Source organism: Mustela nigripes, chromosome 1 (genome assembly GCF_022355385.1).
Source record: "Mustela nigripes isolate SB6536 chromosome 1, MUSNIG.SB6536, whole genome shotgun sequence".
Lineage (NCBI taxonomy): Eukaryota > Metazoa > Chordata > Mammalia > Carnivora > Mustelidae > Mustela > Mustela nigripes.
The window spans coordinates 41,131,587-41,159,019 of record NC_081557.1 but is presented as its reverse complement, the minus strand read 5'-3'; the positions used below and the strand labels follow the sequence as shown (position 1 = coordinate 41,159,019).

At 37.9% G+C, this 27,433-nt stretch overlaps 1 protein-coding gene across 2 annotated transcripts in view; it reads right to left on the bottom strand.

Annotated features, from left to right (window-relative positions):
• SBF2 (SET binding factor 2) overlaps nt 1-27,433 on the bottom strand; it is a 474,622-nt gene that overhangs the window by 24,683 nt on the left and 422,506 nt on the right. Inside the window, exons 26-33 of one of the 2 annotated variants that reach the window (XM_059408436.1) lie at nt 25,745-25,943; nt 21,587-21,783; nt 19,243-19,383; nt 18,271-18,366; nt 8,876-9,060; nt 5,470-5,646; nt 2,627-2,728; nt 1,740-1,925 (exon numbers count right to left, since the gene is read on the bottom strand). In XM_059408436.1, coding sequence (XP_059264419.1) covers nt 1,740-1,925; nt 2,627-2,728; nt 5,470-5,646; nt 8,876-9,060; nt 18,271-18,366; nt 19,243-19,383; nt 21,587-21,783; nt 25,745-25,943 — 1,283 coding nt within the window. The remainder of the gene's footprint in view (nt 1-1,739; nt 1,926-2,626; nt 2,729-5,469; nt 5,647-8,875; nt 9,061-18,270; nt 18,367-19,242; nt 19,384-21,586; nt 21,784-25,744; nt 25,944-27,433) is intronic. The other variant, XM_059408445.1, reaches the window with a different exon arrangement.

The following is a 27,433-nucleotide window of genomic DNA, read 5'->3' as shown; positions in this document are numbered from 1 at the left end:
GTTACCTCATCTTAAAAAGTTTGGTCATGCCCTTTCATGGTACCTAACCACCGGTCCCAAGCGACTGTTGATCTGTTTTCTGTCACTACAGTTTTGCCTTTTGTAGAATTTTCTATAAATGAAATCATATACTGTGTAGTTGTTTTTAACATGCCTCCCCATACCTCTGCCAGTAATACTGAGAAATAACTGACTGTGTAAGTTTAACGCAGACAGCCTAGACAGCCTAGGTAATAGCAAGACAGTAAGAAGTGCTTTCATGAAGAACTCATATGCTTTCACCCATCTAGACATGAGAAAAAGATGCTTGCTCCTCTCCTTTGGTCTCAGTTAAATTTTCTGTTTCAGAGACAATGGACTCCAAATGTCTCCCTCATCTATCTGCCAAAAGGAGTATGAAATAAAAAGGCTTATGTTCAAATAGTAAACAAATACACCCTTTGATGCAAAGATTTAAAATGTAAGCTCAACCTTGTGACCAGCTTCTCCAGATGCTGTTCAGACAGAATTAACTGAAATTACTCAATAGATTTTTTTTTATTTAAGAAGCTCACTAGAATAATCAAAAACAATCACCAGAGTGTGTGGATGTGGGGACGGGGTGGGAGGGATGCAAATTCACTGCTAATGGGTAGAAAGTTTCTTTGTGGAGTGGTAACATGTTCTAAAATTGATTATGGCAATTATACAACTCTGTGAATATACTAAAAACTACTGAAATGTATATACTTTAAATAAATGAAAAATTATGTAGTGAATTAATAAAGCTGATCAAATAATTAATAGACTAAAAAAGTGAAACAAAACAAAACCCATACACCAAGCTGGCCTCTTTAGAAGACCCAGTTTCAGTTCTGGTTCCTGAAAACATTTCCACCTCTCATGCCAATATACCTGAGGCCAATCTATTTCAAAGAGGCTCACTGTTCTGACAAATATGCGTGACATGCCAGAACCCATTCATTGTTGTGGTGCAGATGAAACAAAGCTGGAAATGTCAACCTAGCTTTTCTTAGGCCAATTTAGCAAACCCAGTGCCCTGCAATTCTCAAGCCAAATTCTGATTCAGGCCGCATTAGGAAATTTTTACCTGATGTGCCTGAGAGGAGGGTCGGAGGGAGCCTAGAGCATTCGCATCTCCCCCAACCCCTACTCCCACTGGATCTGAGTGGATTATATACCTGGGTTTCTGTCTGGTCTCTTGATTAGCCCTGATTAAGTCACTCAGTAGAACCAAGCCAGTGTTCTCAACCTCACAGGCTTGTTTGATTGGGCCCTGATTCTTTCTCAAGGGTTAGGCTCTACCTTCTATACTCCTAGGCACAAGATAAGGTCCTCCCACACTGGGAAGACCACCTGCTGGATTCCAGGCCCTGCCACTACCTAGAGATTCCGGCTGTTCTACCATAGAGCAGTCTTTCCTGGACAACAAACCCAAGTGTGCTCCTCTTCTTGGGAGATGATAATTTAGAGTGCTGGCCACTTCACATGGGGGCAGCCCAAAAGACAGCTTTGTGTGCCCAAAAGACAACTCGGCTATCCGAGTTTCAGAAACCAACAAGTTCTTTTCTTTTCCTTCTCTATTCCCAGGAATCCACTGCTAAGATTTCAACAAGTCTTATGGCTGAGTCCATCAGAGTCATGACATGAAGATACCCAGCACAGCACTGCAATGCGCGATAAATGCTAGTTCTTCTCTTTCCTCCGTATCAAGATCAATTTAAGTTTGCTCTACTTACCTGGTGTACGCAGTCTAAGAACTGCAGGAAGACTGGAGTAAAACCACTACCCTGACAGTTGAGGGTCAAGCTGCTCCGCTGACTAAATTTATGACCAAAAGAAAGCCATTCTTTTTCGACCAACATCCGGAAGCCTTCAAGTGTCCTATAAAAGGGATCACTGAGTAACTGAACCAGGGATGTCACCTAGGGCACAAGCAGGATGGATATTTCATTACTTTCAGTCCCGAAAAAACTTTGTTACTAAGACAGATAAAGTCACCTGAACAGCAGATTTGTTCATTAATCGCCTCAGGAGAGCCAATCAAATTAATTCTGCTAACTTTCCAGTAAAAATGAAAACTCAAATTCATTTTGGCTACATCTTTTCTTTCAGAGCATTATGATTTTAATCTTTATCTGAACAGTTTGCTGACTGTAGCCCTCTCTTACAGGTCAATTAATAAGGCTAGAGGATCAGTTCAAACCTATTATCTACTTTCTGGCAGGTATAGATTAACATCTTACCTAGTTATCTTTATACTTTTTTTTTCCACTCTAGAGTGGGTAAAGGAGGAGCTTATTGAAAGCCAGGGAAAGGATTGACAAAACCCAGGAAGGATGACCCATGTCCTATCCTCTGATCAAGGGCTCCATTTGTGTGCTTACATGGTGTGTCTGTCATGTAGGCGCCTGCGGTCCTGGGCCACAGCTCCAGGCTGTGTAGCACCTAGAAGCTCAGGGCACAGAGCTTTCTGATGGACACTAAGTGGTTTTTAACACAGGACTTTCTCTATCTATAAACACATTAGTCATTATACAAAAGATTCATCTGCAGAATTTAAAAACAACTGAATTTAAATATAAATCTAAAACTAAGTATATAAAACTATGTTTTAATAGTTTACTTGTGCAGTGATGTCCCAGCCTTCCTCCAAACAGACCAAAACTGAGGAACCATTCTCAAGTACTTCTGATACAACCACAGCCAGCTGCATTATCCTGTGAAGCTAAGAGATAAGAAAGGAGGCCACAATTAGACCAGTCACTTTCTGAGCACCACAAACAGACCCAATATCAACCTTAGATTATGAAACAAGTTAGAATAAAGTACATGGACAAAAGAACAACGAAAGTTTTAAATGCTTAAAGTTCTTTGTCAAAATAAAGATGAAACAATGACTTTAAAAGTAGACATGATTTAAAACAATGTGTTCAAATGATAGACAATGAAATAAACTGACCGTACATGACCCCCCCAGGAGAAGAGCTAGAGAATTCCATACAATGGAAAAGAGTCCAAGTGACTCTACCAACAGTTATTGGACTTAAAATGTGTTTTCCGATGATGTAGTCAGTTCTAGTTCAGATACTCTTATTTTCCTGTAATTAGATAGGAGGACAGTTGCACAAGTCTATGAATATACTACAAAGCACAGAACTGTATTCCTTAAAGGGCTAAATTTATGACAAATGAATTTTATTTATTTATTTAAGATTTTATTTTTTTATTTGACAGAAGGAGACACAGCAAGAGAGGGAACACAAGTAGGGGGAATGGGAGAGAGAGAAGCAGGCTTCCCGCTGAGCAGAGAGCCCAGTGGGGGGCTTGATCCCAGGACCCTGGGATCATGACCTGAGCTGAAGGCAGCCACTTCATGATTGAGCCACCCAGGATCCCTGAGTTTTATTTTTTTAAAAGGATACTCTTCGGGCGCCTGAGTGGCCCAGTTATTAAGAGTCCGGCTTCCACTCAGGTTGTGATTCTGGGGTCCTGGTATTGAGCCCTGCATCAGGCTCTGCAGGAAGCCTGCTTCTCCCTCTCTCACTCCCCCTGCTTGTGTTCCTTCTCTCGCTGTGTCTCTCTCTGTCTAAAAAATAAATAAAACCTTTAATAAAATTTTAAAAAATATAAAAGACACTTATTTGTACTGTGTAGTCAATGGGAAGAAAACTTGTATTTGTGCTTAGCTTTTTAAGGCGTCGACAGATTCAAGTCCCTAATGTACAACTAGGTTGTGAGCAGAGCAGATAGATTCAAAACCGATTGTGTATTATAGTTTAAGACTATATTTTAAGTATCATTTGATATAATTTGTAGAAGAAATCCAATTGTCAACTATATAAAACAAAATACCTCAACCCACATCCCATATTTTAAATAGAGCTGGGCTACTTTAAACCCAGGAACAAGGCACATGTGCTCTCCAGCATTGGGAAGCTCCTCACTCACTGTTCCTATAACATAGCTATTGTCTTGGGCTTACCATTTGCCCTGAGTTAACTTTGTAAATGCCAATATCCTGAGCAGGGTGATATTTTCTGCTATTTTTTGTCACCAACTTCTGGTATGGATTCACTTTGGAGTAAGAAGCAGAACAGAGGGGTGCCTGGGTGGCTCAGTGGGTTAAAACCTCTGCCTTCAGCTCCAGTCATGATCCCAGGGTCCTGGGATCGATCCCGTATTGGGCTCTCTGCTCAGCAGGGAGCCCGCTTCCTCCTCTCTCTCTGCCTGCCTCTCTGCCTGCTTGTGATCTCTCTCTGTCAAATAAATAAATAAAAATCTTAAAAAAAGAAGAAGAAGAAGAAGAAGCAGAACAGAGAATGTACCAGAAAGAGACAGGTTGGGTGGTGGGAACAGTTTGGGGCCAGGGCTCATAGCTGAGGGACAGAATGGAGTTTTGATCAGCTCTTCCATGGGCATTTAAAAGTATCTTGAACTATCATAATAGGCATTAACACATCCTGATCTAGATTTATAGCTAACTGTTTATGTGGCTGGATTGTTTTTTTCCTCAATAGTTATAGTATCTCGAGAACAGTCACTGCCCTGGGTACTCCCATTATTTGCTGACTTATGGAAAACAACTCTTTTTCCTCCTTAAGAGAGGTAGGAAGCTTGAGGGCGATAGGAACAGGGGATTAGAGGGACTGAACTCCTACAGGGGGCAAAGGAATAATGGGCATAGCATTAGTGGCCTAAAGACAAGGCTGAAGGGTATACCGCAGAGATGCTCTTAGCCAAATGTCTGCATCAGTGTCTAAAACATGCATGTCATAAATACCTCTCTTCTGTGGTTTGGAAGAAAGGAGAGTTATGTTGCTGGCATACCTATTTCTCCTTAATTTCTCAATAAGAGTTTAATTAAAAACATCCCAAGCTTGACTGAGCTGAAGAAAGGATATGCAGTTTTTCCTAAACCCTAGGGAGGCTTTAGGGCTTCCAATATGACCTTGGTGGCTGCTCTGAGGGAGAAATCTAAAATCTAGACACATGGAAATGGCAAACACACACGGGACATGAGAAAGTAAAAGGGAAAGGTTCTTGGAGTCATCTAGAAATCACATTCTGTCCTGGATCCTTACTCTGCTGACAACAGAGAAGGATTCCTATAAATATTTGTTGATTAAATTTATTACATACAAAAAATTTCCATTTGTTGATTAAATTTATTACATACAAAAAATTTCCATCTAACAATAAAGACCTCCTCTTTAGACCTCCTCTATGAAGACCAAGTTTTCAATGATAGAGAGAAGAGAGTCGAGAGTCCTGGGATGAAGAATTCTAGACCCGTCTTCTAGATCACATGGTTTCCTGGAACTGAAAAGCCTTTATGGAGGGCATACAGTAAGGGGAGAGTGTCAGGTAGTAGGGGAACACAATATCTTTTCCCCTCAAATTCAATTCTGTATATACAACTGGACTTCTCTTTCCTTGAGTTATAAGACAAGCTGTTCCAGACATTACCTGTGGGAACCACTCAGAGTCTCCCAGGGCTTTCAGGAAGGTCACTTCTGAGTCGGTAGGGATGGTGCTTGGGACACAAGCTCTCATCAATTTTTTAAAACTGGCTTTAACTTGCCGGATGTCATGAAATTCAACAGGAACAAACTCACAATTTAAAGCAAATTCTAACTTGAAGTTCTGTGGGTAAAGATGCAGAGAATTAGGCAGATGAAGTGCTATACGTAAAAGAGCAGTTTTTAACGGGGCAATACTTAATTATGTATAGTCAGTTGAGGCCAAGTAGCTACAGAGGTTGCAGAGGTGAAGAAAGTCAATCTTGTGTGGCTAATGTGTCAGTATTACTGGAAAGAGCCATTCGGTAAGGTCTTGTGGTTTGACTTGGCTTGCTGTCATTCTGAGAATTTGGAGAGACTACTGGTAGGCTGGAACCTGATGGAATTTATAACACCATATATAAGCCAATTATAAGGCCATGAACCTGAAAGTCTAAAGAGGAACCAATACACGTGGACAGCATGATTAATCCAAAACTGTAAACTAAATCTCCCCAAGATATATACTGTAATAAAAAGGTAATATGCTGTTGAGTTCCAGAATTCTACAAATTAAAGTTTGTAGACATACACATATTTGTTTCTTATTACGCAAATAAAACAAAGTCATTGTAAAATGAAAAAGAAAGTAGAGATAAACATTGAGAAGGAAATAAAAATCACTACCTCACTGCCATAAGACTACTGACATTGTAGTTACTCTTTTAAAGTTAATAATACAAAATTCTACATAGAGTAAAATCTGAAAGATTTTGTAATTTCTAGCTTGGGACAATATTTTTTCCACTCAATATGACACATGTATCAATCTATTTATTTGAATATTTTTATTATTTACAACTTTAATCCATATGAAATTTATTCCACATGAGGTTGTATCTACTATTTAAAAATGCTAAACTGATGGCCCTTTGATCTCCTTTGTTTTGATAATCTAGTTCGGCTTCTGAAGATTTAAAAGTTCTCAACTTTTTAATGCCTAAGAATGAATTAGTTTTCTCACATTCTCTGTGCTTTCTTCATATTCTGCCAAAATTACTCTATTGGATTATTTGCTTTTATGAGTAAAACTGCTTTCTGGAGATTGGGTGTATAACAGAGTGAATGTACATACCATTACTGAACTGTGCACATTAATATGGTAAATTTATGTTATTTGTATTTTATCACATTAAAAAAACTGTTGCCAAGGACTTATGCATAGGGTCTGTTTAATGTTTTATACTGGTTATTTTAGAGTATTTTTAAAAAGGTATATTAAAGTTTTAAACTAAAAAGCAAAAACTTCTAATTCTTTTTTTAAAAATAGCATTTCTAATATGTATTAAGGAAAAGAAGTTTCAAGAAAAAAAGTTCCTTTGTCTTAATAATTCCTCTTTTAAAAAGGAAGCTACCCTAAAGAAATAATCTAAAACGTAGAAATAAAACCCAACTGAATCGTATCTGAATAAAAAAATAAAAAACTATATGCTTGTAAATGTGACTGCAATTTCACATATAGAAGATAAATGTAAAAATCCAACAATATGGGGTACTGTGTAGTGATTAAACTAATTATGAAGACTATTATACAACATGGAAACATGTTCTTGAGATAAGAACTTAGAAATATACATGAGTTCTTATCTGTTAGTCTTTTTAAAAATTTATAATAGATAAAAGATAGTTTACTTTCCAGGAAAACCAGGTTCCTTTCTATTTCTCAACTGTACATGAACTAGGTATGCTTATCTTATGGACCAGGAATTATCAATCACAGTGTTGACATAAACTACATTATGAGGAATTTGTTTCTAAGTATAAGGTATTAGAGTATGTAAACTGAAAAAGGTAAATAAGGGCAATTCAGGATTAATTAGAAAAGGTCTTTCTCTACTTACTTTCCCATATGTCTCCTTTGTGGAGAGAGAGGAAAGTGTCGGGCTGCAGCTAGACAGAATGTGGCACACATCAGACAGTGTATCTGTACACTGTACACTGTACAGACTCACTGTACACTGAGTAAATAAAAAAGGAAAGCTTGAATGCAATATATAGAAATCCTAATAACTACTGTGCTACGATGGTAAAATTATGTTTTTAAAATATAATACTTTATGGATAAAAGGAAGAAAAAGCAAGAAGGAAGAAGAGAGATGGGGGAAAGGGAGGGAGGGAGGAAGGAAGAAAAAGGAGGAAGAGTCACAAGGAGTCAGTCCTTCTTACTCAGATATGCACGAGCACACAGCGCATCTGAGGACTGAGTGCAAAGGCAAGGGCAGAGGAGAGAATTTAGGAGAGAAGGCTTGGAGAGTGATTTAGGTCATGAATAAGTGGTGTGCTGAAGTGTGGAAAGTCTGTGCTCTGGGAAAGACACTGGTGCCAAAGAGGCTGGCCAGGCAATCCTGGGTTACTGCTGAAAAGTGTTCCAACTATTTTCTGGTTATAAAGTTTCCTGCTGTATCAGAAGACACGTGTGTACACTTAAAAATTGAGCATTACCCAGCAGTTTCATGCCCTCTTCCCTAAAGGTTGTGACTAAGTGATTGCAGCAGGCCTGGCAGTGGGAGAAGAGCAAGCAAAGCTAGCTTGCCGGAGAAGAGATGACTCAGTCCCTGGCATCTTGAGAAGCAAGCGTGTGGGATCCTGCTCAGAGCCCCGGCTCCACAGTTCAACTGAAGGTCTGTCTAGATTGCCCGGTGCTGACTGAAGCACCAGGCTAAAAACCATGAGGGGATTTCTGAATTAACAAATACTCTTATTTCCCACAAACCTATCAGTGGTAGTGAAATTTCTTTTGTAATGTAGGCATTGCTAAAACAAACCCGAGGAATAGCTACTTTTGGAGGTAGAGCCTATCTTTACAATTGATAGGACCGGAGCATAGTCCTCAGATCTTCAGCATAATCATTTAAAAGTAAGAAAAAAGTTGATTAGCATCTAATATTTTGCAATTTCTGACTTGCTTTAGGACATGTATCTCTGTATATATAGCCATAGCCTTCTTTTCACTCTCCTACCTTCCTGTGGCTTTTTTATTTTTTTAATCAATACGGATCTATTTTGCCTGGGGCACAGTTTCCTACGGAAGCTGAACTAAGACAAAGGAAAAACACAACCTGAAAGAGCCTCATTTATTTTTTGTATGTATACTTCTTAATATTCCTGATGTTTGATTTTTTTAAGCAATTGTAAGTAAGTATATTTAGACATATATAATACATATGAGCCAAAATTTGTTTGAGTCTGATTATTAACTCCAGGTTAAGAATCTATGCTGTAAAACAAAATTTCTAGAAAAACATGTTTGAGATGAGTTTTATAACTGCCTTCATCTACCTATAAAGCTTCCAAGTGAAAAAAAGAAATCTTACCCTTAGTTGCGACTTTTCACCAAATATATAAAGGGCTGCTTGGCGTTTTGAGAGCTGGTTTTGCAAGTAGGTGCTGTTACTAAAGGAGGCCGAGTGGTCCCTGCCTGCCAGCCGGGCACCAACATCAATGAAAGAGGTTGGAGAGCTGATCAGGCGAGTGCTAGAGCGAAGACTTGCCCATACACCTTCACAAAAGCCAAAATAATTGAGTGAAATAATCTGATGTGGGAATGCCACTGAATAGGGAAAAAGATGCATGCTCTGTAGGTACAGTTTTAGAGGTAACAGCAAGTTAATTCATCTAAGTAATCATGAATCATATTGGTCATTTGTAGTTTATGTTTGCAACACATAAGCATTATTCAATACAGCATTTTCAAATCACACAATCTTAGGGTTGAAGGGACCTAAGAAATCACCAAGTCAATCCTACTTTTGCATTTTGATATAAAGTCAGTATTTATAAATGAATGCTGAGATCATAAATAGAATGCATGACACAGGGAAACAACAAATGTGGGGAGAAGGCAACAATGAGATAACACAGAATGACTCAGTTTCTCAGGGTTTCATGAAAGATGTAAGGAACACTCCTCTGCTTTAGCCAATCAGCACAACAAGAAATGTACATTAAGTAATAAATTAGAACTTTACTACACCTACTAAAATCTGAGGCTGGATTTAGAATTAATATTTGTGTGTCATGCCAAAATGACATAATTTTAAACCAGCAAATATTATATTATTATCTTTTTGTCCCAGTATCCATGAAAAATGGTAAGAAGTTATAAATTTAGTAATTTGAGTTTCACTGATACTTAGGAGGCTTTATTTAAAATTTCAGTCAAAAGCAGATGTCTTCTAACGGAAAGCCCAAAGCTAAGCTGCTAGAAGAATCTTGTGTTATAATCTGAGCTTACTTACGTTAATTAGAAAAATCAAGAATTTCTACATGCAAGTGAAAAGTAAATATTCCATATCCAAATACAGAGGCAAACACTAAGCCTCAAAATTTGACTAACACTGTAGTACCTACCAAAATACCAATCCTTAGAAATGTCCATATGGTATTCACGCTGGTGATGGGGTCATTGGGATATAGGACACTGCCACTGCTTCCCTGAAGTGAGATTTCTTCTCTAGATGTAGAAAGGCTCTTTGAGAGGCTTTAATATTTGTCAATTATTAAATTAATCCATGTTTCCAGGTGACTGGAAGTCACCATAATAATGTTTGTCTCATCTGCTTCTCTCTTTATAAACATTTATAGGGTTAGGAGACCTGTTCCCAAGAAAAGGTTTTGTAGGTGATTTCTGCTTAACATGGATGAATCTTTCTATGTAACCTGAGTTCATCTTAGATATTATGGGAAGTGTTTATAAATGGAATCACAGAGCAAATTCAGAATGTGGATGAAAATAAAGGACAAAGTTTGGCAAATGTGAAAAAGTGACTTGTAACAAATATGCTTTCATATGAAGATGGTTAAAAAGAGTGACACATCAGGACAGATAATACAGTACCTTGATTATGGACTCTTCCCTTAGTTGAAGATTTGGGATTTGACTGAGTAAAACATTTATCTCTGTACCCATGCACTGGTAAGTGAGATTAAAGACAGAAGGAGGAATGAAATGTAGATAGCAGCAAACAGAGCAAATTGAGTAAGAGAAGAATTGGTTATTTAATTTTTGAAATTAAGTTAACATAGGGGGAAAATGTAAATATAATAAAAGTAAAAAATATGATTAACAAAAAGCTGCACAGTCACACAAAAAGGATGAACTGAGCGCCTGTTAAATGAAATGTCAGCACCTGATTATAAATATTATAAGCACAATGAAATGGACAGCACAGCAGAGTGCCACAAACAAATTATACCAAATGGAATAAGCTTTTGAAGATTGTCATTTGGTGAGAAACAAATTTATATAATAAAATTAAGTAATTGGGGGTGGGGTATAAACATTAGGAATGCATTGGCCCTAGTATTTAAGGAGGCTAATTGGCAAATGCTACGTGTTATATAACACGTTCATTCTTCGAGCAAGGTCATCACATCAGGAATGAAGCTCTAGTCACCATTTGGAATAACTAAGGGCATATTTTTGCAGTAGAGCATCAAGCATTGCCACACTAGCTTCTTTTTTTCCTTTTCCTTTTGAAATTATGTTTATTTTTAATAGACGGTATGAGCAGCAAAAATTCACGATCCTGTGACAATCCCCAATGCCACTAAAAATACAGCTTGGGATGACTGAAATAATGACTTCTCCTAAAATCCCTACTTGCACCAAAATGATAGGCAGTATTAGAGATAATACTTTTGTAATTTGAGTAATATTGTTTTTTCCCTGACAGAAAAAAAGTGCTCCGTGACTGTGGCAAAATTCAGCTGGTAGTAACAGTTCTGTTATTTCCCAAGCAAAGGAACTGCTCAAATAAATTAAGGAATATGATTCTGTATTTATTCGGGATTGAAAATGTTAACAACAGTAGTAAGCTATATATTGCAAAACTGCACATGATGTAATTTGATAAAAGGAAAACCATTAGTGGTGATTTTTCATTTCTGCCTCACTCCTTTTGGAGCAGAAAATGAAGGGCATTAATGGCTTTAGTGGCCAAAGGAATTCAGAAAGCTAAGGGCTGTGGAGGCACTGGCTGACTGCACACAAGGAATTCTATAGCAAGACAGAACAAAGACCATGGGACAACATGGTAAAGGCACAAGGCCTCCTGTGTGCTGGCCAGCTCCTGTCCTTTCTGCTAAGATTTTGAGCTTTCCTAAAGGAATATGGGACCCTAAGTGTTAGGGGGAAGTTTGACTGGTTGGTTCCTGATTCTGAGGTATTGTTTCCTGAACATCTACACTCTCGTATGTTAGTCCCTTTGCCTGGAACTAATTCTCACACTTCTCTACCTGACAAACTCCTTACCCCTCAAAATCCAGGAACAATGTGAACTCCTCTGAAAAGCATTCCTCACTGTCCCCACAGTTGTAGAGAGCTCTGTCTGAACTGTGATCACACTGCACTATGATTATTTTGCACACTACATGCTACTAGATTTTATGCTCCAAAGGGTAGGGATCTAATGTACTTATTCTTACATCCATGCTGAGAACCTAACATATCGGCACTAAAAACAGTTGTTGATTATTTTCTTTTTGAAAATTGATACATTTGGAGTTGCTGTGGTCCTTCTACTGTAGCTTCAACTCTGATTACTTGCCCCCAGAGAATGAAAAAAGGGGTATTACTAATAAAAAAAAATTAAGAACTTCCCCAAATAGAGGCTCATTAATGAAAAACTGCCAAGTGTTTATCACATAGTAGAAAATCAACAAGGAGCAAATGGCCTGTACTGATATGGGGTCAGCAGAGGGCTTTGAGAACTATAATCCCATGTGGCAGCCATGTTAACCAAAGGCATCACACCCCGCCTTAGTGGTCTTTGTAGTCACTTTATTAGGTCAAGTGAGTATTTTTAAAGAAGTGAAATAGATTAGAATTTGAAAATACTATGTATGCTGCATGTGGTACAGATGAAAATTATTTTGTGAAACTTCTGTTTTAGTATATACACATTTTGCATTGTGCTTAGTGTTACCTGATACTTCTATATTGTAATATAATATTAAATATATTTTTAAGTATGAATCATGATCAAAAAAGTTTGTAAGTTGTTGGCCTAGACCTAGAGCAGATGCCTTCTATCTTCTTGTGTGAGGCCCGTAAGGAGCAACCTGGTTTAAGGTAATTTAAATGCAAATGTAGACTTTCCTCCCATTTCAGTGGAGTATTAGGCAACTATGACTAATAACCACCAACGATCATGGAACTAACATTGACTGAGTTCCTATTATGAACCAGTTACTAAGCTAATTGCTTTACATATATTATTTCATTTGTTCCTCATAACAGCTCTAAAGCTAGATACTATTTATTATCTGTGCTTTACAGATGAGGACATTGAGCATTAAGAGGTTTCCTAAATTGCTTAACAATCACACATTAAGTGGTAGCACTGTGGTCTGAACTCTCAGTATCTTGTCATGTAGGCAGCCATGTGACCTGGAATTATCCAGCAGGGTTTGGCTAAGCACACTGCTTCAGGGAAGAAGTGGTACAGCCCATCCTACCCATGGGAATGCACCCGTGTTCAATATGAGTGTCTCCTAAGTACTGGTACTATTCCCTCCACCCTGTTTAGGCCAAAGAAGACGAAAGAGATGCTTGGGTTGGATGTGGGGATGGCTCTGAATTTATCAAGGTGGCCTTACATGTGCATGAGGTATACACTGTATTTAGTGAATGCTGCACTGAAATAGACTGAAACCATTGCCAGTACCAGCTATGCACAGTGCATGACGTACACGCTGTATTTAGTGAATGCTGCACTGAAATGGACTGAACCATTGCCAGTACCAGCTATGCTATTTGCTAAGTGCTCTTGGCCAAGTCCCTTCATTTCTCAGAGCCTCTTAAAATATGTATCCTAGACATTACTATAAAGATAAACTATCACATGTAGTGAAACTCAGAGGGCCGTGGAATAATGAAGGATGAAAAATTAAAAGGCTGCCTCCATGTGACTACTTCTTAAATACACTGAACTGTTATATTTTTGTATTTGAGAGGCAGTAGCAATTTTTAAAAATTAATTAACCAATTTAAAATGGGCTCCACACTAGGCGGGGTTTGAACTGACAACCCTGAGATTGAGACCCAAGCTGAAATCGAGAACTGGACACTTAACTGACTGAGCCAACCAGATGCCCCTTTCATGACATTTTTCTAGTCAACCAAATAATTTATCTAAGTTATATGTGCTTTCTCCACAGGGCTCACAAGTGATTTTAATTTTAAACGAAAAGCAATGTGCTGTATTCACATCTTCTCTGTTTCTTAACTGGTTCTTGTGTAAGAGAGGTTGCTTCCCTGCCTTAGGAACTCATCAACAGGCACACAGAATGCAAATCGCCCTGACTGGAAAAGGGTGATGGAGAAGGTGGAGGTCAATCTAAACTCTTGTTCATCATGAGTGAGAAAGGCATATGGTGAAAATAACCTAAGAAAAAAACCAGGATCCAAGACCATGACCACGAAAGGAATGCAAAGATAGCAAAAATTCAGAGAAGAGGAAAAAAGGAGAAGTTCAGAAGGAAGATTTAGAGCTAGGAGGCTCTTCCCACACAGGATAGATAAGGAACTTGTGAAGAAGTGGTGCCTAGCTATCTGGAAAAATGAAGAGACTATCACTGAACGTAGGTACAAGGAAATGAACTATTTACAGGTTGTGCAAGTGTCTATACTTCATCTTGCCCTGGCGCATCGGAGTGTGTGTCTGCCTGTCATGGTCATGTTAACAGGGAATCTTCGAAGACTCCCAAACTTGCTTGCCCCAGGCCATTCCTGCTACTCTGTGTGAGGAGGAATGATACTGTTGGAAGAGACAAAGGAAGCAGCTCTAGGGATCAGAGAAGAAGTTGAAGGTGCCAGGAAATAGCACTATCTTATTTTCCAGTTAACCACTGGGACCCTGGAAGATTTGGGAGGCTTTGGGAGAAAAGAATGAAGAGATGGAATAAAAATATAAGATTTGCGTTTTTGGATCCTAGTTTAAGATGCCAGAATGATGGGCAAAAAAAACTGTCGTAAGGGAACACACTAAGTTCACAGTAATTTTCAGAAGAAAATAATTTTCAAATTATTACACAAGAACCAGTTAAGGGTGTCAGAAATAATAATTATGGCCTCACTATGCATAGAATGGGTCAGAAACAAATTAAAGAGGAGATTTTGACCCTAAGAGGTAAAGATAGCCTTTTAGGTACCTTTGAGAATAGTGAAGAATGAACTCATGACTAGACTGCGACTATAAATGGGGATCCCCTTGCATAAAAAAAGCTGAGTCTGAGGCCAACATTAAAAAAGAGAAGATAATGTAGGTAAAACTTGGGGAATATCCACGAGCCTTAGGTACTAAGATAGAAGAGATAATTTTGTACCTGAAATTTATATTGCAAGTCATCTGGCCAAGTGGAGTAACAAATAATGTGTTCTTGATGAAGTTTACAAAGGCAAAACTCAAGAGCAGAGTGTGGAATAACTGCCGATATGCCTTGCTGACAATATAAACTTTCAGATGGTAAACAGAACAATAGGGGGAACTGCAACCTTGAGCCAAATTCTGACAGGAGCTCTTGGCAACAGAAATAGCAGGCAGGAAACTTAGGAGAGAGTCACTGTACTATTTTTTAGTTCAAATTCACCAAGAAATGGTAAGAATGAAGTATGTATCTTAAACTTTAAAACAGTGGTATTTTAAAAATCCAGAAGAAAGCTTTTTATGACTGTTATGGGTTAAACTATATGCTTCTGCTCCAACTTCTATGTTGAAGTCCTAACCCCCAGTATCTTAGAATGTTATCTTATTTAAAAATAGGGTTATTGCAGACATAATCAGTTAAGATGAGGTCATACTAGAGGGGAGTGGGCCCCAGATTTTATATGATTGGTGTCCTTATAAAAAGGAAAAATTTGGAGACAAACACCCAGGGAGAACATCATATAAAGATGAAGGCAGATATCTGGGTGACACTTCTACAACCCAAGGAATGCCAAAGAAGGCTAGCAAACCACCAGAAGCTAGGGGAGAGGCATGGAACAGATTCTGCCTCATGGCCCTCAGAAGGAACCAATCCTGAAAACAGCTTGATTTGAGCTTCTAGCCTCCAGAAAACTCTCAGACAATCATTGTTTAAGACAATCAGTTTGTGGCACTTTGTTACAGTAGCCCTATTGAACTAATAAAGTGACCTTCAGGCCTGAAACACTAATTCAGAAAATGACTGAAGAAGGTTGAAAGCTATTAGGAAATCCTGCATTTGCATAATGTTCTGATGAGGTAGAAAAAAAAAGTATATGACTGCCAGGAGATGTGCATAGTAATCTTGGTCTTCATAAGGGGAAAAAGTGATTTTTGTGAAATAGAACCTTCCTTTATGTTGATTCTGAACTAAATTATAGAATGGATTGCTAATGGATAATTTATGATTACTTAGGAAAAAGCACTAATCCCTATAATGAGTCATGGTAAACTAACCATATAATCTTTTGTGATATAGTTAACAGTTGGGAAGAGTGGAAAATATCGAATTAAAAAGATTGACAGAGATTTAGAAATATGGGTCAGGGTGGCTTAAGTAGGACTTTTAACTAGTATATATTAAAGACAATCTCTTTCTTCAGGGAGGCTTCTAAATTATTTTGATGAAGACTTCTGCCTTTAGGTCTGGGTTGTTCAATATTTTTTAAACAACAAATTACACCACAACAGAGATCAAACTGATGCATTGATAAGAGGCTAATATACAGGTAGACAAAATCAGGATCCAAAGTCTAAAATAATAGCCCATGTAAAAAAAAAGATGGAATTTTGTAGGTACAGCCCATAGTATATTTAGGTTCAAAAATCAACCCTCAAGGCTATATACTGTTAAGAACAATAGCACAGGCTTGGGAAGGGACCCACTTCTCTAATCATGTACCAGAAGTGGGCCCCTGTAGACTGCAAAAGAGAGGGCTGATCTTACTATACCTCTGTCCCGGTCTAAATGTAGAGCCCTGGTTTAATGGAGGGAGAGCTGGGTGCCAAGACTGTTTCTTTGTCTGATATACTAAAAATTGCTACATAAGAAGGGTGGCACTTACGTTGAGGTGGGAAAATTTCTTTTTTTTTTTTTTTTAAGATTTTATTTATTTATTTGACAGAGAGAGATCACAAGTAGACAGAGAGGCAGGCAGAGAGAGAGGAAGATAAGCAAGCTCCCTGCTGAGCAGGGAGCCCAATGCGGGACTCGATCCCAGGACCCTGAGATCATGACCTGAGCCGAAGGCAGCGGCTTAACCCACTGAGCCACCCAGGCGCCCCGAGGTGGGAAAATTTCTGATGGGAAAATTTCTCAAAGGAGAGTGAAGGCAGTGCATATTGTTACATACTAGATACTCAGTGAATATTTTTTAAATAGAAAAAAAAAGAACAACGGCACACAGAAGGTATTTCAAGTGATATTAATGTCAGTATGGGTCAACCTAGTGATGGGGCCATCCCCATACCTAATGTAATCTGAGGCTGCAGGAGTTCAAATCAATGGAGCTCACTGGGTGGCAAAGATGGTGAAAAGAAGGCAAACATTCGAACTGGGGGTATTTGGAGTTAAAGTTCTCAGAGCGAAAAGATGATATCAGCTTTTAAATCCAAAGGGCTGTGGTATGGAGAGTAAGATTTAGAATTTTCTAACTTTAGAGGGCACAAGAGCTAGGGCCAATATGTAAAAGTTACATAGTGGCAGATTTTTAGATCAATATGAGAAAGAATTTTCTAACAATATATAGAGTTGCTTACAAATGCAAGGGACTACTTTTTAGGAAGAAATGAGTTTCCCATTACTGATGATGTTCAAGTAACTTGGATCATTCACTTGGTACGTTTTCTTTTCTTTTCTTTTCTTTTTTTAATGTTTATTTATTTATTTGACACAGAGAGAGAGATCACAAGCAGGCAGAGAGAGAGAGAGGAGGAAGCAGGCTCCTGCTGAGCAGAGAGCCCGATGCAGGACTCGATCCCAGGACGCTGAGATCAGGACCTGAGCCGAAGGCAGAGGCTTTAACCCACTGAGCCACCCAGGTGCCCATCACTTGGTACGTTTTCAAGGGGATTCAGCACTGCATAGGAGTGAGAAGAAAAGCCCAAGATTCTGTGAATCCAGTGGGAAGTAGATTTTTACAATCAAGATACGTGCTTTGGAATTTCCTCTGAAAAGTAAAAGAATCTCACATAATCTCCAGAGACCAAAGTGGACCACCTCTAGAGCTAAAAGAGCAAATACAGGCCTTTCTCTACTTCCTTATGCCAGCAGTGAAAGCCCGGAGGAAGAAAAGAGTAACCTGAGTATCATTCTCTTTTGTTCCCTAACCTAGTATTTCAGAGAACAGAAGTAAAAATTACAGGCACGGGGAGGCACAACTCTCTGAGTCTCGTATTACTTCTCTCTAGCTGTTTCTGCTCCGTGATCAGCTTTTCTACCCTGCAAACCTGAAGCATTGTAGGTATTTGCAGGGCTGACCATTTAGACACATCCCCCTTACCTCCTGCGATTTCCAAACTCATCAATACCTAAGATTTCAGCAATTATTATGCCTCTTGTTCCAGGAGGCTAAACTTATCTGTCAGCGACACCAGTAACAAATTCGCTAATTTATTTAGAAAAGGGTAATTAAGAACAATCGGAACCATAATTAGTTGATTTCAAATATGACTATCTAGAGTAAATTTTTTTAAATTTTAAGGTCGTATCAGTGCTCAGTTATAAAATCAATCTTACTAACCTCCTCGAGCAAAGCTATTGGATGGGTTTACATCCAAATGTCCTGGCACTACCTGCTTAAGCACAGTGGACATTCTTGAAGTCCTCCTTTCAGTCCCTGAAAGTCAGCCAAAAAGAAGAACAAAGACCATGTCGTTCAGGTTAACATTACTCAAATGACAAAAAGTTATCTTCATGTGTAGCATGTCTAATTGCTGCCAAACACTGTACTTTTTAAGTACCCATCGCTTTAATAGAGATAACAAGGCACTGTTACTATTTCCTCAGAGATACACACATTTGCAAGATTATAGAGAGTTAGGTTTGGCAAGTGCAATCAGAGAATTTAATGATAAATGAAGCAAGGCATGCATGGTGTTACTTTACAAGAAAAGCCACTTTCTGCTTATGTTGAGCTAATTCAAATAGCTGATTAAGCCAAGGAGACCAACTTTTCAAGTCACATGCTCCTGTGTCTAACACATTAGGGTTACCTCTACATGAACCCTTTGGGGTTCCATCACATGATAACTGAAACAGAATATTAGTACAAGTCTTAATGGTTTCATCCAAATCTAGTGAAAACAAACTGTACTACAAATCATAAAAGGCTGCAGAAATTTCAGGAATTTCAAACTTATACATGGCAATTTACTACATACACATTTCACAATCAGGTGTTCAACTTAAACATTCAACTTTGTAATAATATGTTAAAGTCTATGTAAAACAGATTCTAGGAAAAAAGATGACTTTATGTTCCCCACTCCTATTATTCTTTTAAAAAGGAAAAAACGGAACCCCCACATTTGGTTACTAGACATTAACAGTGGCATGCTGATTTTTAAGTAAAAGGAGCTAAAGTTATAGCCCCACAGGGCAAAGCTTTAAGGGGTCATACAGAAAGAACAGTATAAATAACTAAAGAGACTAACCCTGGGAATGAATCTGACCTCTCGTGGTTGTCAAGAAGAAAAATATTATCAGATCTTACCTGGAGACAGAGCAAGTGCTGGCCTGACAGTAAGGGTGTTATTGCCACTGAGTTTCTGATGGACAGAAACTGCATTCAGTAAGGCTTGCAGGTATTTTTCCTGTTCAATGCTACTGGAAGATTCTAAGGAGGAGGTAGGAGCTGTAAAAGAATAAGCGAATAGAACAAACTGTCTCTAAGTTAATAAAAGAGATATTTACTGATGTATCTTATTCTTTCTGTATATAATCTTTAAGTTACCACACCCAAATACAGAAACCAGACCCACTTTAAGCTGTAAACTATTAGATGGCTCTTCTCCTTTAATATTGGTTTCACCACACCTATTTCTTTGTTGCCTCATCATCCTCCCAGAAAGAGCCCAGGTCTGGAAAGCCAGCACAGGGCTGACCTTCCAAACATAGGTGTAGCTTCTCATTATACAAGCAACTTAGAATAAAGAGTCACGAAAGGCAACATCTGCTTGATGATGTCCCCTAAATTATGCTGTCCATGCTACTGTCTGGGAGCAGAGGATGGAGTGGGTTCCTTTGGCAACCTGGAATGGACAGAGGTGAGAATTCCCATACTGGTAGCTTTCTTCTAATTCTGCCACACAGGTCTAACATGGCACACAAACTTGTAGGGGTTCATTGAAGGAAGAGTAGAGGAAGATGGGGAGAAGGCAGCAACAGCTACTAACAGATTCCCTGGTCCTTCTAAGAGAGGGGCAGAGGATATGCACAGAGGGAAATAAATGTGAGAGCAATTCTGAGCAATTCTCAGACTCAGTAATCTGAGCCTGGTTTGTGTGGAGCAAAGAATCATTGAAATTGGCCTGGGCACTTTAAAGAGGCAGCATTCTGGACTCATTAGAAGGACAAGAGATATTAAGAAATTTTTTACATCTTGAATTTAAGAAGTTAGAAAAATTATATTTTATGAACTTTTAAGATGCCATTATTATATTTTATAAACTCTAAGATGTCATCAATTATAAGATCTAATTATTTTATGTACTAAGAATTAAAAACTCTTCCATTTAAAGTACGACAATTCTTTCTGATCACATATATTTTAAGATGCATCCCAATTTCAAATATATTAAAATGCAGGCATGTGTGTGAGCTCAAAAATATGAAATTTTTTATTTATTTTGTTTATTTTTAAAAAATATTTTTATTAATATATAAGGTATTATTTGCCCCAGGGGTACAGGTCTGTGTGAAATGTTTTTATATTATATTAAAAAAATCAGAAACCAGTGGAATAAAATAATTTCAATTTTTTTCCAATGAAAAGCTCAGTGATATATCAAGGCTCCTGAAATGACTCCCTCACTTTATATAAGTAACTTCCATATGCCATGTTCTATTATATCTACTTTGTGGCTTGGGAGGATTCCCCAGTGTCAAAATAGTTCAAAGCCAATTGCCTTTAATTATACTAATGCTGAGACTCTAAGACAGGTTGGATAATAATGACAATGCTGCTGCTGCTGCTGCTGATGTATTGTGTGTGTGGTACCCTTAGTCAAGTGAATAGTCAAGGAGACACTGGTCAACTTTAAGAATAAAAGGAGGAAAATGGATGAGAATAAAAAGGAGATATCAAAAGCACATAGTTTTACCTACTGAACCACAGAACTTGACTTACCTCACTTCCAAAGGGTTAAGAACACAGCCAAGCCTAAATTGGATCTGATATCTTGGTGGTCTATTGTTTAATTTTACTGAGCATCTACTATAAGCTAGAAATTATGAGAAAGGTCAGCAAAATACAGCTCTTGACTGACTTCAAGACCTCAAACACAGTGCTTAAAAATATCCTCAGAATAAAAGGACAGCAGTACTGCCTGCTTTCTTAAGCTGGTGTCCCTCTAGCTTCCAAAAATATCCTTTGTTTGAGAGCTTCTTTAAAGGCAGCATTTTGGTCAGTAGTTTGCTAACTTGTTTGTGTGTATGCATGTGATTTATAGGAATGAGATAAAATATCTCAAATTACGTGGGACAGAGGATCCCTACTTGCTTTGAAAGCTGTTAAGTATTCTTGGATGCTTCCCAGAAAGAAAGAGAAAGATCAGCATAATCTAGTTTTCATCTATGGATACTCTGGTTTGCTGGAATGAAAACAGCCTAGAACCACAGACTTTATTATGATACAGACAGATATATTAAGCAAAATGACAAATTCAAGGTGTAACCCCACATTGTCAAGTAGTACATGTTTTATATTGCATTGCAGAAAGCCTGTGAGAGAAGGCTCAATATAAGGGTATGGTTGGCATTCCAAGATATTACCTCCTTTATTTTTAGGAATTCTCTGAAGTAAAATGATCATAACTGTGCTATGGAGAGAGGCTTACCTGCCTGAGGGGAGTTCTGAGATTTGAAAAGACCAACTACTCCCTTCCCATGGAATCCTCCAGATCGGAGAAGAAGGGTACTACTTCTTGAGTTCTTCCAACATACAACAGGCAGGCGATTGTGTCGATAGCAGCGGGCAACTCTTGGTAAACTACTGTCTTGTATAGCTTGAGGTACAACTAAAAGGCCAGGATAGCTTCAGGGACATGGAAAGGAGAAAGTGAATGATTTGGGTTGCAGGGGGGAAGAGGGGAGGAAGAATGGGAAAGAAATGGGGAGAGAGAGAGAGAGAGAGAGAATATGAGAACATGAACATCATCATATCCTGTAATTTTCTAAGGCTCAGAAATACACTGGTTGAGGGGTAAGATATTTTTTATTTTTAAATTTATTTTAATTAACTTATTCTTTGGGGGGTAAGATATTTTTTTAAACATGGAACTTAGTTTCAGCTCAGTTCTTTAGGGGTTGAGAAGAAACAGCCGAGATGGTGAAAACAATTAAATAAATCCATTAATCTGTAGTCTTTTTTGAAATAAACCCCCTTTAATAATAACTGCAGACTCATGTATAATAACCTAAACTTAGAAAATAAAAATGCTATGTAGCATTACTAAAAAGGCCTCTGTTAAACTGATGATTCTCTTTGCCTTATACACTACTTTCTGTCAACTTGAAATAAAGATTGTAAGATTACTGGATTAATACCAACTTTATGGGGATGACAAGTCAAATTGTCAACTCATTAGTCTGCGGAAATGACAACTGAGAATAGAGTACACTAATATTAGCCTGTCTGACATGTTGAAAGAACTAAAAATCAAAACCAAATGATTTCTGGTATGAGAACAGTACGTTCAAATGTCAAAACAAGTTTAAATATTAACACTACATGTTGATAATTTAAAAAGATTAGCTCATAAAGTTATAGGATACGACGCTGGGGAAATACAAAACAGACAGGAGTACTTTGTTTTTATAGACTAGGAAACACAAGAAGATAGGCAGGTTTCAGAGTCACTTCCTTTAGATTATTTAGAAATATTATACTAGTGCCCGCTTCGGCAGCACATATACTAGAAATATTATACTAAAGAGATTTCATATTAGTAACCTCCCAACCTCTAATCCCATATATTTACATGTGAGTACATTACCTGTTCTTCCTCTTTTTTTTTTTTTTTTAAATGTAGGCTCCATGTCCCGTGTGGAGACCAGTGTGGAGCTTGAACTCATGACCCTGAGATCAAGACTTGAGCTGAGATCAAGAGGTGGATGCTCAAACTACTGAGCTATCCAGGCGCTCCAAGATAACTTACTCTTAATCCCTATCACCTATTTCATTCATCTCTCCATCTACCTTCCTCTGGTAACAATCTGTCCATTCTTTATAGTTAAGAGTCTGGTTTTTTGGTTTGTTTCTCTCCTTTTTTTTCCTTTTTCATTTGTTTTGTTCCTTAAATTCCACATGAGTGAAATCATATAGTATTTGTCTTTCTCTGACTGACTTATTTTGCTTTGCTTCATCCACCTTACACTCCAGATCCATCTATGTTGTTGCAACTGGCAAGATTTCATTCCTTTTTATGGCTGTGTAATATTCCATTAATATTCCATTCCATTAAATATATATATATATATTTAAACACACACACACACCACATCTTTATCCATTCATCAATTAGGTTGTTTTCATACTTTTGTTAATGTAAATAATGCTGCTATAAACACAGGGATGCATATATTCTTTTGAATTAGTATTTTCCTATTCTTTGGGTATATATCCAATAGTGTGATTATTGGATCACAGGGTATTTTTAACTTTTTGAGGAGTTTCCATACTGTTTTCCAGAGTGGCTGCATCAGTTTGCATTCCCACCAACAGTGACCAACGGTTCCTTTCTCTCCACATTCTCACCAATATTTTTTCTTGTGTTTTTGACTTTAGCCATTCCGACAGGTATGAGGTGATATATCATTGTGTTTTTCTTTTTAATTTTATTTTTTATTTTTATTTATTTTTTAAGTTAATATTTCTTTAAAAAAAATATTGTATTTGTTTATTTGACAGAGAGCACAAACAAGTGGAGCAGGAAAGGGATAAGCAAGCATCCTGCCAATCAGGGAGCCAGAGGAAGGGCTCACTATCAAGACTCTGGGATCTTGACCTTAGCCTAAGGCAGAAGTTTACCTGACTTACCCACACAGGTGCCCTAAAGATATATATATATATATTTTAATGGCACAGTTAAACACAGAAAGCAGTACAACTGGGCAAAATTTGTGTTAAAAAAATAATCCCATCCCTTTGGACCAACCCAAATCTTCATATATAGGCATGTATATAGACTGACAAAGAAAGTTTACATTTTTGAATAAAGACGCAAAGTATGCAAAAAACATTAATACTGATGCAAAAAATGAAAAGAGAATCAAGGCAGAAGAAGGTGTTTAAGCTCTCCTGGACCCACAGCAGCCTGGACCAGGAGGATCCCAGGGCCGCCTGGAGTGGGGCAGTGTCCCCCCACGGCCCAGAAAGAGCACCACTGCCTCTGCTCCAAGCCTGGCCAGCCCGGCAGCGAAGAAGGTCCCTGAGGGGGGCTAGGTCGCCAAGTCAGGCTGGGCTGCCGCTAACAGAGAGACCGCCTCGGATGCCTTCTGAACGTATCACTGTGATACGTTCAGAAGTTTGATTTACGTTTGATTTACATTTCCCTAATGATGACTGACGCTGAGCATCTTTTCATGTGTCTGGTGGGTGGTATTTGTAAATTTAAACTGTTATTTAAAATAAGAGATCTGGGGCACCTGGGTGGCTCAGTGGGTTGAAGCCTCTGCCTTTGGCTCAGGTCATGAACTCAGGGTCATGGGATCAAGCCCCGCATCGGGCTCTCTGCTCAGCAGGGAGCCTGCTTCCCTCTGTCTCTCTCTGTCTGCCTCTCCATCTACTTGTGATTTCTCTCTGTCAAATAAATAAATAAATAAAATCTTTTAAAAAAAATAAAATAAAATAAAATAAAAATTTGTTTATGGGGCGCATGGGTGGCTCAGTGGGTTAAGCCTCTGCCTTCAGCTCGGGTCATGATCTCGGAGTCCTGGAATCTAGCCCCGTGTCGGGCTCTCTGCTCGGTGGGGAGCCTGCTTTGCCCCCTCTCTCTGTGTCTGCCTCTCTGCCTACTTGTGATCTCTGTGTGTCATATGGATAAATAAAATCTTTTAAAAAAGTAAAAAATAAATAAAATAAGAGATCTACAGCTTCTTAACAAAAGAGAGAGAGAGAGAGAGAGAGAAAGAGAGAGATCTACGGCTCTCCAGTATCAGAGGAGTTGAAACAAATAGTAACATTAAACCAACTTTCTAAAATATGTACAAGGCTTGTACATATACAAGCAATATACAAAGTACTCTCATAGCATTATTCTATTCAATCAAATTGGGAATTTATGAATGCAAAGGAAACAACTTATCCGGAGATGAAAATGATTAAACTTGTGGATGGTGGAAATGTAGTTTTAATAAATATAAATATAAAGCATGGAACAGAACTTAACTGATATAGGAAACAGTGAGAGATGGCAAGAACAGAAGAAAACATGTTCATTTACATTCTCTAATACCTGTGAAAATATTCTAATTAGACAGCATAAGAACACCCTGCCTACACTTGGGTCAACAAATACAGTGTGTGCCAAAACAGGCCCCACCCATTCATTTATTTCCCATCTATGGCTGCTTTTGTGGCAGAGTAGGGGCAATGAGACCATATGGTCTGCAAAACTGAAAATGTATACTATCTGGCCCTTTAAAGAGAGGGAAAGTCCTATTTTTATTTCAAGTTCATTTATCTTCAGGCATGGTAGAAAAGATGTAAATGCAAGGAGAAAGACAAACAAAATCATAAAGGTGACAAAAACTTTTTACCTTTCACCTTTCATTCTAATCTAGGCACTATTCATCGATGTAATTACACTTCTGAGAATGCCAAGGAGATGCTTGCTCATGCTGTTAAAAAGTGTCCCTTAAACACACATACCCCTGGAGATCTTGCTCCTGATTTTCTGGTATTTTTCTCTGTCTGGGTTATGGTGACAAATAGCCCATTCAAGACAAAATAGAAGAAAGTTAAGGTGTCTTTTGGAGCCCACTAACAGACTTACCTCCGGCAGAGTGAATACATCCTATTGGAGGCAGTGATTCGAAAATACTCTGGTTTTGAGCGAGAAGAGCTGCCACTTATGGTTCCCAGACCTAAACGCTGATAGTCTCTGAAACATGCTTTTTCCACTAACTGTTCCATTGTAGACTTCTCTGACGCCTTCAGAGTGGTACTTGTGGGGAGTTCACTATCATCTGAAACTGTGAAGGCAGAATTCATTAGCCATATTTTTCTGTTTTCAATCAGGCTTGCTTATTAATGCCAAAGTATAGTGATTTCTATTTAGGACTCTATAAAATAAACATTCAAATTTTGTTAGAGGTTAACCCATAGTAAAATTTATCTTTAATATGATCACTATAAAACTTTATCATCCAGGTTTCAGTTAACTTTTCAGAACATAAACTTTTACTAGAAATTTCTAGATTAGGCAGAAGTTCACTCATGGGAAAAGACCTGTCTTAGAGAGATATTAAGAGGTTATACTTTTTTTGTGGAAAATATTTTTGTCAGAGGATGTGGTATACATGGGAAACTCCCTCATAATTTTGCAATCACAGGTTACAGAATCCCTTAAGATTTTAGATGTGGAAGGATTTGCCCAATAATAAGCATTTTAGGGAGGATTTAAGAAAAAAAAAAAAAACCCCAACATTCCTAATTGGTACTGAATGTTCTAACTTAAAAAAAAAAAAATCCATGTTAAAAACTGCCTAATTTACTTTCTTATTTATTTCTACAGTGAGAGAAGTCTAATTAAGGTTTCAGAATTTTTGGATATGTACTCAAAGTTCTAATGTCAAAGGGAATTATATGGCTCTCTTCCATTTAAAGAAAAAAATAAACCATTTAACAGTTTATACCTACAAATATAAAAGACTTTGTGTTTTACTTTGTGAACTTCACAATGCAAATACGCCATCAACTAAAGGTTTTGTGTTGGCTTTTTATTTTCAGAGGAGTGAAGAGCATTATTTAATTTGGTCTTTTGGTGGAATAAATGTCAAATAATAGGTTTTCGTCCATGTAATCATAAAAACTTCAAATTAGAGGAGTCAAATACCCATGGGTAATGTTTTTATGGCTTTCTATGTGACTGTAAGGAGGCCAGCGTTCCAAAAAATGGTCATTCCAGTAATGCGATCGTGGGTCTTTTCGTTGCTCTCCAAGTACGTAGGTACACATATTGAAAAGGAGATCTTTAGCCAGTGATCTTTCTAAATATGAGGTTTCTTTCTTCAAAACGTCCTTGTTATTATTAGAAGTAGTAGTATTATAGTTACTGGTGATTGACTCTAAGATCCTGAAAAGAAAAAATGTACAAAGGCATCCTGCCTCCTGTTAGATCAGAATTTTCCCTAGTGTTAATTCCATAGACATAATCCATAGTGGTTTAAGGAACAGAAAACAGTCAACAAGAAATTTTGTGACTGGTTTCCTGCCTGTATTTTCCCAACCAAGAGGTATCTCAGCTTCTCAGACTCTGCCCTTTTTTTTCTTACCATCTAAGAATCTCTTCATCTTTGGTCCCTCATTTTGATTCAGAGTACCCACAATGTTCTTACCCCAAACCCAAATCTTTAATTTTGAATATTCAATGTCCTTGTTTCCTTATTCTTACTGTGTAACAATAAGGTACAGGGGATTACTTTCTACCTAAATTTCCCATGCACTGGGTTTCTTTCTTTCT